Here is a 13,411-nt window from a genome sequence, read left to right on the forward strand (position 1 = left end):
TTCCTGCTTTTAAAAACTTTTAAATATCCAGAAATCTTTATTTTCCCTTTGACTTTTATTTTCAGCTTAGATGCCTATTAATGTCAAAGTGGATTTTTTTCAATTTCTTGCTTAAGTTTCTTAGCTGTCAGTATAAGGAAGGGAAGAAAAAAAAAACTAATCCTGTCCCTTCTCTCTCTCCTTCACAGCTTCAAAATCTTCTTTGGGAATAATGTTATTAAATTTAAATTCCAGGGTACCTTATTTGTTGATTTTGCTGTTTGACCCGGTCAACCAAAACTTTCTCTTCTTATCTTCCTCCTGCACATTCTTTTCCGGTTGAGTTCTTCTTTGTGGTGGCCATTTCTGACCACCGCTGCAACCACCTTCAGGAAAGGGAGTAATGGCCAGCTGGCCAGATGCGGCTCTCCTCAACCCTGCAGGCAGTCTCCCCCTTCTTCACCACCTCTACAGGGTGGCTTAGCCCCGAAACCAGCCAGCTCGGGGCGCTCCAGCGGCAAGCATGGATCAAAGCCTTGCAGAGATGAGGCTTCGGTCTGTCGCTGAAGAAGCTCAAACCAGAAGCCGATTATTTAAATCTTTTCTTGTCTTTGGGACTAGGCTTAGAAGCTTCTGTAGTCCTATCACATAGACGAGACTGAGAAATAGTCAGTGTTCCAGCCTAACAATAGTTTTATTAGAACAGGTTTACAGAATCTTCGAAGTCTGAATGTGCTGCCTTTTCTTCCTCTTTTATCTAAATGATAATTGAGGAGAGGAGATTGTTTGAAGTATATTCACAAACAATTTTCTTGGCTTGAGGTCAGGTTTTGTTTTCCTGATTGTAACTTCTCTCTGTTCTTCAAACCCATCCTCCTTATTCATGACAGCTTCATTGTTTGCTCTTATTGATGATCTATTGCAGGTCTTAGGTAGGGGAGTGCAACCCTGCAAGTTTAGATCTTTCATTGCCACTCAATCCCATTGACTATGGTATTTTTCTGAACTGGCTAGGATGATTGAGAATTCAGGACACCATCCTTCAGTTAATTTTATAAGTGGTAGTGGTGTCTATGGAAATGATGGTTGAGCCCTCAGTCTCTACAATATGGAATCATTTGAGGCTTGATCTCCTATCCCTTCAACTGTAAAATCCGCATGAAGTCACTGTGTTTTGGAGTCATCCAAAAGTTTGGGTTTAGTATTGACAATATGCTGATGATACTTGGTGATACACTTATATCCCAGGCTATTCAGGAAATATAATTAAAATCATGATTTCAGTGTCATGAAAAGACAGTAAACTGACCATTATTTAATATATTCCATTGTATTTTTATTAATTGAAGAGATACTTATGGGAGTTTCTACTTCAAATGCCAAAATATCTTGGCTAGTTTTCATTTTGACTAGGTTGGGGTGGAGTAAGAATTCTACTTGCTGTTCTGTTCTGCTTTTGGCAGTTAAATGTCTTAGGTTGCCATTATCAATACTGGTGAAATGGTAGAAAAAAATTGCAGCACAGGTCATCACCTTTAGTTTGGAAAAAGTCCTAGAAAGCAATGAGAATAGGAGAAATTCTATGAGACAAGTTAGAGAAAGGATACAAACCTTGAAGAAACCATCAAGCTGAGCACTTTTTGATATTTCCTCATTATTCTACTTCAAATTAGCCTCATTATGAGCTTGAAGAATTTCTGTGACAGAAAAAATCACCAGAATATCAAAATAAGCAAAAATAATATTTCTTCCAGGGATGATCTGTATGTATGAGGAAGAGATGTCGTCCAATCAATCAAGTTGGCAAATAATTCATAATCCTTTCCTAAAGTTTGTCAATCCAGCCTCCTTTCTTAAAAACCTGACTATTCTTTTAGAAACAAACAAATTTCTCTCACAAACATCAAATCATTTCCCCAAGGAGAAATGATGATTCAATGATTCATTATGTTTGAATCACATTTATACAAACACAACAGTAGTCAGGTAATAATTTCCTAGCTTTTCCTCATGAACTGTGGGTTAATAACAGCAGTCAACCAGCCAGCTGGAAAATTGACTGGTAAAATATTTTAAATAAAAATCTTAGTAGGAACTGAGACATTTATTTTGACCTTCTATGAGAGCACAAAAATTAAATATTTACCTGGGGCTTCTGCCTAGCTGATGAGTCAACTGGGAAAAAATGTAAAACATTAAATGTGAGACAGAGAAAAACAAATTTCTAACAGTGTTTTATGTAAATTCAGATCACTTAACATTTAGAAGTACTGCACACATATATAATATAGGTGCTTGTAATACTGTAAAAGGGAAATAACCTGTTACTATGTTTGTCTTCGGTTACTTTGAAAATGATTTGGAATAAAATATTACTTCCTCTCTTCTCACTATAATGATACTCATTGTTTGAAATCCTGTATGATTAACAGAAAATAATAAAGACAGAAAAATTGTGAAATGTAACAGATGTAGTACAAAATTTCAATAAAAATGAAAGAGATCAATGTAAGGAAAGAGAAACATTTTTCATTTAAAGAGCAATACAGGCAAAATTAAGTTCACATTTTTAGTATATGTATCAATAATCTCAGTTGGGTATTCTTCGATTATTTTAAATTTCAATGTGCATAATTCTAGCAAGTAAAATCAGCTTTTCATTATGAAAATTCAAAATATGGAGGTTTTCAACTTGGAAACAGGTCATATAAAATCATTTATTTTATCATCTATTATGAAGCCAAGAAATGCAGCATTAGAATACTTTGTTACATTTCCAGAGCTTTTTATTGTATATTAGCCTTGAATGGCTTTTATATTTTTTTAAAAATGGTTTAGATTGATAGGTGATAGCTGTTTGATGCTCATGGTCTTTAAGTGGCAAAGGGCTTAGTTCTTTGAAGTGACTGAAAGTGGGTTACAGCCACTGGCTTTGTAAGTTATAATCAGCATCTTGGATTGCACTTAGAAACTCAGTAGAAGCCCGTGATGTTATATCAATTAATCATGAAATGCCCAGAATTTCCCACACTGCCATTTTCAATCATTATTATTCTACATTTCCCCTAAGCACAGGAGAAGCCACATGTGTGGATCATTTTCCTGAGCTTTTTTCTTAGGCCATCAGATTTTTATAGCAAAAATTGAACTATGCTACTATCTAACAATCATCCAGGCTTTTGCAGCCTAAATTTTATAGCCTTACCTTTTTTCAGATTTTGTAACTAGACTTCACCACCTTCAATTGGACAAAATGCTTTTTTTCTTTAAAATGAGATGAACTTTTTATCTAGAAAATTTTACAGCTACATAAACCCATTTTTATTTTTCTTATAAAACTCTGCCTGAGAATTGTACTGAACTATAATTTAAAAAGGAATGTATGTTGTCCAAATTACTAATCGCAAGATAACGTCTTTATTATCCTAGGGCCTTTGCAAAGCTAAACAGGAAGAGCACATGGATTAACACCAAAATGGCTTTCAGCGTTTAAAATATTGGATCATGCTGGCTAACTCCTAAGCTGTACTGTTTTATTAGCAAACTCATTTGAATTAATAGGCCTGTAGCTGGTTTTGTTGTATATGGAAAAATTGAAATCAATTGATAATGTAGAAGGCAAATCCTGCTACAGGCATGCTCCAAAATCAATAGTGTTTGTCAGAAATGCTAAAGAATTGTGGGAAAGAGAACACTAATGGTCCTATTTGAGTTCCCCTCCCTTTCATTTTCACCAGTAAAAAACAGGAAAACTATAAAATACTTAGGCCAAAAGTTGCATAATGAGCTTTTACTGTGAGTTTCAAGACATACACCACATGGTTTTATATTGGTGAATATTGATGCAGACAGTTATAGCAGCTGTATTTCATGGAATTTACCAAACCAGATGTTCTTTCAGATACAACACTTTATACTTGACATTTATTAAATTAATAGTATCAATAAAGTAGCTGTCAATTGTCAAGATATTTCCTTCCCTATATTGGCATAAATTTATCTGTATAATCTGGGCTTTGTTATAGAGAAAAACCTAGTTGGAAACATCTAAGCCCCATTTCTACATTCCATATCAGTAATATAGTGTTCAACTTCTGGAAAGAATCTGATTCTGAATATAAGGAAAGAAGCTGTACTTATTCAGTTCTCAAAGAAATGACTACTGTAAATGGTCAGGTATACTGTTCAAGGATATCTGCGGGGAGGGGAAGTCCCAAAAAAGTCAAGGGAATGGCCATAATTGTGCACCATACTTTTTTTTTACATGCAATAAATCTTGAGTTTTTGACACTACACTCCCCCAGCAGTACAGATGCCATTGATACTGGGTTTTTTCTTTTCTTCATGTGATATATTCCAAGGAATATCAGTTTTGCTGAAATTGAATTGTAAAATTTATCCTCAACTGAACTTGTGTAATTTGTTTTAATTTAAACAAACAAATCAGTAACATGGAACGTGTAACTCCAACTGCTTTGTAAAGTTTATCCTACATGATGATTCTCTCACACATATACATGCACATTCCACCTCCTACAACATTCAGACTAAATATCTTCTTAATTTTTAACAAACAAGTTTTCAATATATTTTCTATATATACAAATATATTCTGAAATGTAAAGTTGACATGTGTCAACTTTACGAGATGGAAGATAATAGTTTTTGCAATTCAGACATCAACAATACATAGAAGAAGTATAGCCAGAAGTGCAAGCTGGATTCAGAAGAAGCAAAGGCACTTGAGGTCACAGTACTAACAGCCAGTGGATAATGGAAAAACCAAGAGAGTTCCAAAAAGACATCTGTTTCTGCTTTATTGATTATATTAAGGCTTTTTAGTATGTAGCCTACAACAAACTTTGGATAATATTTTAAAAACATGGGGATATCAAGGCACCTCATTTGCCTAATAATACAGTGAATAGGAAGCAATTCTTAGAATTGTAAGATGCAATTAAATAGTCCAAAATTGAGGAATTAGTAGACCAACATTGTGTACCATCCCTTTATTTACATGTATTCTTACTATATGAAGAATATATCACGAGTAATGTTGAACCAGAAGAAATAGAAATTAGAAATCAAAATTGATCAGAAAAATGCCAATAACCTCAGATATGCTGCTATCATTTTGATGGCAGGAAGTGAGGAAGACTGAAGAAATTTCTTATCAGAGGAGAAAGTGGAGGCTGCAGAAATCAGTGTGGCATCAATATTAACATGAAACAAAATCTTGCATCAAAAGACAATACCAAAATGGAATTATTAGGTGATGAAGAAGTTGAAGTAGCTGTATTTTATCTTTGTAGGCTCAAAAATTCATAGACATGTGTTTGTTGGCCATGAAACATGAAATATCTGCAATTTGAGAAAAAGACAATGAAGCATCTAAACAAAATGTGAAAAGACATCACACTGACAATCTATATCGTCAAATGTAATACCCAAATGTAATTCATATTTAAAAAATAAAGTTGAGGCATTTGAATTATGGTAAAAAAAACAGTCAATTCGTTGATAGCACTAATGATGATGGCAAGCTTTAAATATTCTGAATAATATAGTGCCACCTGAAACAAAATTTATAGTCTTTTCTCCAATTTAGATTGCAAAATTGAGGCAAGAATTTATTCAGATATTTGTGTCAGGGCACTTTATTCTTCTACATAAAGTTATTTTCAACATACTGCATTAATTTCCATTGTTGTATATTTCTTTTTTGACTCCATTGTAGATCATTAAGAAAGGAGTAGCTAATTAGCCACAGTCAATCAATATATTTATATAGTATATACACTGCTCAAAAAAAATAAAGGGAACACAAAAATAAGACATCCTAGATCTGAATGAATGAAATATTCTTATTAAATACTGTGTTCATTACATAGTTAAATGTGCTGACAACAAAATCACACAAAAATTATCAATGGAAATCAAATTTAGCAACCCATAGAGGTCTGGATTTGGAGTTACACTCAGAATTAAAGTGGAAAAAAACACTACAGGCTGATCCAACTTTGATGTCCTTAAAACAAGTCAAAATGAGGCTCAGTAGTGTGTGGGGCCTCCACGTGCCTGTATGACCTCCCTACAATGCCTGGGCATGCTCCTGATGAGGTGGCGGATGATCTCCTGAGGGAACTCCTCCCACACCTGGACTAAAGCATCCCCAACTCCTGGACAGTCTGTGGTGCAACATGGCATTGGTGGATGGAGCGAGACATGATGTCCCAGATGTGCCCAATTGGATTCAGATCTGGGGAACGGGTGGGCCAGTCCATAGCATCAATGCCTTCGTCTTGCAGGAACTGCTGACAACTCTAGCCACATGAGGTCTAGCATTGTTGTGCATTAGGAGGAACCCAGGGCCAACTGCCTCAGCCTATGGTCTCACAAGCGGTCTGAGGATCTCATCTTGGTACCTAATGGCAGTCAGGCTACTTCTGTAAGCACATGGAGGGCTGTGCGGCTCCCTAAAGAAATGCCACCCAACACCTTTACTGACCCACTTCAAACTGGTCATGCTAGAGGATGTTGCAGGCAGCAGAACATTCTCCACAGCATCTCCAGACCCTGTCACATCTGTCACATGTGCTCAGTGTTAACCTGCTTTCATCTGTGGCGAATTTGCCAGTATTGGTGTTTTCTGGCAAATGCCAAACGTCCTGCACGATGTTGGACTGTAAGCACAACCCCTACCTGTGGACATCAGGCCCTCATACCACCCTCATGGAGTCTGTTTCTGACCATTTGAGCAGCCACATGCACATTTGCGACCCGCTGGAGATCACTTTGCAGGGCGCTGGCACTGCTCCCCTGTCCCTCCTTGCACAAAGGTGGAGGTAGCGATCCTGATGCTGGGTTGTTGCCCTCCTACGGCCTCCTCCATGCCTCCTGATGTACTGGCCTGTCTCCTGGTAGCACCTCCATGCTCTGGACACTACGCTGACAGACACAGCAAACCTTCCTGCCACAGCTTACATGTGCCATCCTGGATGAGCTGCACTACCTGAGCCACTTGTGTGGCTTGTAAACTCCATCTCATGCTACCACTAGAGTGAAAGCACTGCCAGCATTCAAAAGTGACCAAACCATCAGCCGGAAAGCATAGGAACTGAGAAGTGGTCTGTGGTCACCACCTGCAGAAACACTCCTTTATTGGGGATGTCTTGCTAACTGCCTATGCTTTCCACCTGTTGTCTATTCCATTTGCACAACAGCATGTGAAATTGATTGTCAATCAGTGTTGCTATCTAAGTGGACAGTTTGATTTCACAGAAGCGTGATTGACTTGGAGTTACATTGTGTTGTTTAAGTGTTCCCTTTATTTTTTTGAGCAGTGTATATGGAGATATAGACTGCAGGACATAGTATGGTTTCTTTCAATTCAGTAATTTATTGATCATGTTCTTATATGTCTATCCTAAAAAGATATCAAGGTTATTTAAATCTAAGTCTTATTCAGTTGTACTGCATTTATGTAAAGAAGATGATATAGAATTTTATATTAAGTATTAAAGTCAAATTCAGCTTTTGAGGCCTAATATTTTCCAAAACAACATAGAGTTGAACTATACCACAAAATGGGATTCATCCATAGATTTTATTGGGGTTGGAGATAGTATGTGATTTATATATGTTGCAAAAGTATACTAGCTAAACATTGCAGTATAAAATAGTACATATAACTAAAACAAAACCCCCAAAACCATGGAATAAACTATTTTAGGAACAGATATTTCTCTTGGCAAGGTAATTTCCAGTCTTATGCTAAAGTGCAAGCTATCTATGAAATATTTTTAATTATTAGAAATAGGGTTTTTTACACTTGAAATAATAGAGTTTCATTATTGCAGTGGCATAGAAATTTAATAAATAAACATATATTCAAAACATTTATACACTTTAAGCTTTATTTAAACCATTGACTATGTCAGTACATAACAGGAAAATATATCAGTATATAACAGGGAAATAGCATAACTGGATATTTAAGTGCAGTTCATGCCTAATGTCAAACAATCCATATTTGTGTCCTCTACCTTCTACAAGAGATTAAATTCATCAGAAATCAAAGAGGAAACCAAAACATTCCTTGTTGTTTTTTAACAAAGGACTAGTGGAAAATCAATTACAAACCTTGATTTCAGATTCTGAATTGATGTTTGCTAGAACCATAGGTTCAGACATTAACAAGTATTTTGCTTTATTAAATTCTGGTTAGTTTCTTCATTACTCTGATACTGCTGTCTTCCGATAACCAGAAGTCCTATTCACTAAAGCAGTCAATATGTATGTACATTCCTTTCTTCCCAGAGACTGACTAATCCTCACATGTACATTCAGGACGCCCAAATATGCATCACAGCATAACTTGATAAAAGGCTGGAATAGGATGTGATATTTTTTTCACAGGAACTTTATCAGATGACTTTGTTCTCTATACTTTGTCTGGAATTACATTCTTTATGAATTGGATGTCTTTGATTAGATAGTAACTTGAAGCACCACAGTCTTTTTTTAAAATTCCATTTCAGTAGAGTCAATTGGTTATTGTGGCAAGTTTTCTCTTCACCTCAGTTTGATATCACAAATGCGATCAGCATTTTCCAGCTGGCATAGGGAATGAGGTTGTTATTGGGAATTTTTATTACTCTGTGATGTCATCCAGTAAAAATGTTAAAATTCTAAGTATATACAAAATAAAAATCAGGAATGAATCATTAGAAAAATATCAAAAATATATAGCTTACTTATGATGGCATCTGAAAAATATTTTCAGCTCAATTGTGAACGTTACATTACTAAAACATCAACAGAACATATGCAAATCTATTGATATTAGTTCTTGGTTTGTACATGTTTCTCAAAAAATATTATCACTTAAGATAATATATCCTGGAAGGAAATATGTTTCAATCCTATCAATTGGTACAGGAAGTAACCCATAGGCAGTGGGCAATAAATAGGCAGTTACTCCTTTATTCTGATGAAAAATCAGCTCTACAGCTGATAACACATAAGAACAATCATATATAAACTATAACTGTATAAATAAATTTCTGTAAGCAATATTAACTAAAAGGGGATGTGGGGAAAGAATGAAAAAAATAATATTTTTTAAACAAGTATCCAATATTTCATTATATTCTTCATTATAAAAATTTAATTATATATTTGTATATAAACATCATTACTATTCAATTTTTATTACTGAAATAAACTCATACAATATTGTCTAATTTTGCCTCACAACTAATCTATTTCAAAAGCTGAAAGTTGATAAATTAAAATTAATTAATTAAATCAATGAACCAACATTTTGAATCCAGTATAGTATTTTTTCCTGTATGAAATTAATTTTGAAATTATCTAAAAAATACTTTTCTAAAAAAAACAAACCTGATGCAATTGATTTGCAACATAAGTTATTCCAACTCACTATTCCATATATCTTGTACATTTCTTGTCTACATTTCTTGATGTAGAGTTTTAATTCTTGCAGGACAATGTTGGTTTGTTCTTTGAAAAGGTATTCTCATACAGAATGCTTAAGAAATGTTAGAAGCCAATATAGTATCAGAGCCAAACAATAAAACTAAGAGATACATAAATTGTATTTTGACTGTTTTATGCATGTTATACAGTATTCCTTTTATAATCCTTCAAACATTGTAAAGTTGTCATTATACACTACTTGATTGAAAGCATTAATCCCATTTTCTACCCAGATTTTAAAAGAAAAGTTTTCCAACCATTTAAAATAGGATTACTCCAGTGCATTAATTTTTCATGATAGCTGGAGTCAAATTTAATTTTCTATCCAATAGAACCCAGTGTGCCTAACACTTTTCATTTCCTGCTATAGCAAGAATGAAAAACTTGACAGAACTTTGTAGCACCAAATAATATTCTCTAATAAAGCGTGCAGAAAATCAATATCTTTTTCATGTCAAACATGTTTTAAAGTCCAGAAAATTGAAAGCATCTTCACATATGGCATCCACAGCTTTAAAAGAAAAATCCTAGCTATATTTTCCTTCCATAAAAAGTTCATCATTAACTTGTCATTGCATTGCATTTCACTGCCTTGCAAGGTATTAACATTGGAGGTACCCTCAAAATGTCAGCATGTCAAACTTTTTTCCCCAGTAAAAAATGAATGAGCAATGACCCTCTTTAGTCATTTCTACAGGGACATTCCAGCTTTGACTTTTTAAATTTATCTACCTTTTAAATCCAGTGGCTTTTGCCTAGTTGAATGGTTTTTATCCAGGGGTGTTATCTGAATTAGATCAAGCCATAAGTTCCAATAGCAACAACTAGTTCTTATCTTTGCTTAACCTTCACCTCCAGATTAGCTGGCCCACAGCTGGCCTCTTAGCCTGAACCTTGACTAGCAGTGAACTGTCCCAGACTTGTTCTGGAGCTGTACAAGATCACATTGATGTGCAGGGGTCATGGCTAAGGAGAAAGCAACCAGCAGGGTCACATACAGCAATTGTGTAAAGGTGACCTGTCCAATCCTTTTTACAAGTTTCAAAATGTTATTTCTATGTTGAACTCCCATTAAGAAGGAAGAAAAATACCTCCAAATTCTTTCCTTATCTCTGAAATAAGGAAGTATATATTTCAGATATAAATAATTAGTAAAAGAATTTTATTTTTGCAAAATATGTTCTCAATGTAAGGAAGGTGTGTGCAGCTGACCATTACAATTTTCAAAAATCAGCCATTTTATCATATAGTACCTAAATTTTATTCAAGCAGGTGACATTTTGGTAGAACTTTTGTTTAATGAAAATGCATCTATCTGCCTGCCTGTCTATCTATCTATCTTCTATCTATCATCTGTAATCTTTTTATTCTTTTTATTCTTGCCCATCTGTAACTTCCTCTTAAGAAAAACATGGCTATAATTTAAAAAAAAGTTTTAAAATGTGATAGCTGATTTGTTGGCATAGTTTCTTGAAATATTATCATTTTTTATTCTTCGGTTCTTCTTCAATATCAATTAAAAGACTATGGAACACTGCAACATTTGTACACTACATCCCCTTTCAATAATATTCATTTTCAAAACTTTCTGGAGTCGAAACAAACTCAGAAACTATGTATTTTGTTATAGTCACTGCTTAAGTATTTACTGCTGAGAATAAGGCTCAATTGGAGTTTAAAAGCAAGGAGAAAAGAAAAGGGAGTACGTTGTATATTTTGAACATGTTGTGGTTGGGCGAATATATAAAAGAATTCAAGGAACATAAAACTGCTTATTGTAGTATATGTAACTTGTTGTAAGTCTTGTCTGTGTTTGGCCCAGTTTACAAAAATATATTTATTGTGACCCTCTCCCTTCCCAGATTGGGCCTCAGTTCCTCAAGAAATAATGGAATCCCATCTAGACCTGGCATATCATTCAAATTTTGAATTCTGTCCTGTCCAAAATTCAGATCAAGCTTGCTTTTAAAATGTGTAATTCTGACTTGCAAGAAAAGAAAAGCATAACTGGGCATCACTTTGGTAACAAAATCCACCGAAAAAGAGGTTGCACATTCTCTTTTGAGAGAGGCCATCCATCAGACAACCAGTTGATCTATTATAAGATGTCTTCTTTGTGTGGGTGTATTGGAGCCTGATCTAACATTCAATGGGAATAGTATCAAAACAGTGATTCCTTAATGTGACTCTCAATAAATAGAAAAAAGCAGAAATAGCCACTATTATGGCTAACTGGCCCAGCCTCCTTATGCAGATTGGTCTGTTCCCATTTCACTCCGCTACTATATTAATTTCACTGTAAGATGCACAAAAATAGATATCAGACCACTGATGAAATCCTGTAGCAGTAGGAATAAGGGAATGAAATATATATTTAAAAATGTGATAGCTGGAAGGATTCTATCCTGCAGAATTGTAGAAAATGATAGGGAATGTCTGATAAAAGACTGCTCTTGCCTGCCATGGTAAGATTTTATGAACAAGCAAGACTCCCTAAGATCATAGTTTTGTGAGAATGCCAATATGATGTGGAAATTCTGAATGTGAGCCTCACTGTCTGCCCTTGCAACAGATAATACAGGACTTTAGTGCCCAATTGATAGCACATTTCCTAGATCAATGCATGCCAATAGTCCAGTAAAAATGTAATCATTATCTAAATATACTTTGTGCATAGCATTAAGAAACTTAAAAAAAACTGCATGCAAATTACTATGTCAGAGGTTTTCAGAAAATAGTTAGTTAAATGTTTTAAGTGCCCTTTCTCACATTTAATATAGTTTATGAAGATTTTTAAGAATCTTCTGTTCAATAAGATACCTGCCCCAGTAAGGCTCCCTCCACTCACTTTATAACATTTTGTTCTCAAATCCTTCAATTTCTAGCTAAAGTTCTCTCCTGGATTGGCTTGAAGCTGATCAATTTTAAATTAACTGCCTTTCAGCAGTTAGTTGTTGATTTGTTTTTGTTTCAATATTGCCACTAATCAAAATTATTTCTGTAGAAGAAATGTGGTTTTAAAGCTTATGTTCTGTCCATAATAAAAGCAAGGAGTTTCCAGGAAAGTGTTAACTGATGTGCTATTGTAGGGTGAGGGGAAGTTTAACAATGATGTTGACAGACTCTTCTGAACTATATAAAGCTATGAGATCAGACTTCACAAAACTCCACCTCACAATCTTGAGCCACAAGCACATCTTTTAGGAGGGAATCCTATCCTACAATGAACTGACCTCAAAAAGCTTTAGTTAATAGGAAGAAACACTGAAGCCTTCAAAACACATCAGAGAAACTAAATCTGAGGGGAGCTCTGAGAATCATTCAGTTGTTAGTCCTAGACACTGCTTCTGTACTGGGAATGATGCTAGTGTGGAGTTTTATGATCCTGAAAGAGAGGCAACTCCTCTGGGCAATCTTCTATGTTTTGTGCCTGTTGGGTGAGTATTTGAAAAGAAAGTACAACCTCTGAAACTCTTATGCACAAAAGTGAAAGAATGAAATTATGAGTCTGTTTGCCATAGTTTATGAAATATTATTAGAAGTATGTACTTTTAATGTAATGTCAGTCCCTTTGAGGTTCAAATGGCAGACAAAAGTAGCAAAAGATTGCAGTATGGAATCTTCCAAATTGGTGATTTATAGACAGAAATCATTACAGATGCGTAGCTTCCATTTGTGAGGAAATGCTATACCAAAGCATACAGACAATAGATGCAGGTGTTCATTGCTTTGCAACTGTATGATCTTTTCCACATGTCATCAAGAATGCTTAGTTATCCTAGTATGTATATTAATCATTTTTATCATTTATTCTTAACCCAAAGTACCTAACTAAAAAACAAAATACTGTTAAAAAGTTTTTAAAAAAATTCTTCGCTTGTAATCCTCAAATGTCTATGCTATATAGTGTATTGTTTTAATATCTTAGAGG

The 13,411-nt window shown here is 34.7% G+C and overlaps 1 protein-coding gene across 1 annotated transcript in view; it reads left to right on the plus strand.

The window, feature by feature from the left end:
• Nucleotides 1-11,775: 11,775 nt before the first annotated feature.
• The window catches only part of CD34 (CD34 molecule), a 39,080-nt gene continuing 37,444 nt past the window's right edge, over nucleotides 11,776-13,411 (plus strand). Inside the window, exon 1 of the mRNA XM_026713003.2 lies at nucleotides 11,776-12,917. Within this exon, the coding sequence (XP_026568788.1) occupies nucleotides 12,839-12,917 (79 nt within the window). The 5' untranslated portion in view covers nucleotides 11,776-12,838. The remainder of the gene's footprint in view (nucleotides 12,918-13,411) is intronic.

This window comes from Pseudonaja textilis, chromosome 3 (genome assembly GCF_049901715.1).
Source record: "Pseudonaja textilis isolate UNSWEBS1 chromosome 3, rPseTex1.2, whole genome shotgun sequence".
Lineage (NCBI taxonomy): Eukaryota > Metazoa > Chordata > Lepidosauria > Squamata > Elapidae > Pseudonaja > Pseudonaja textilis.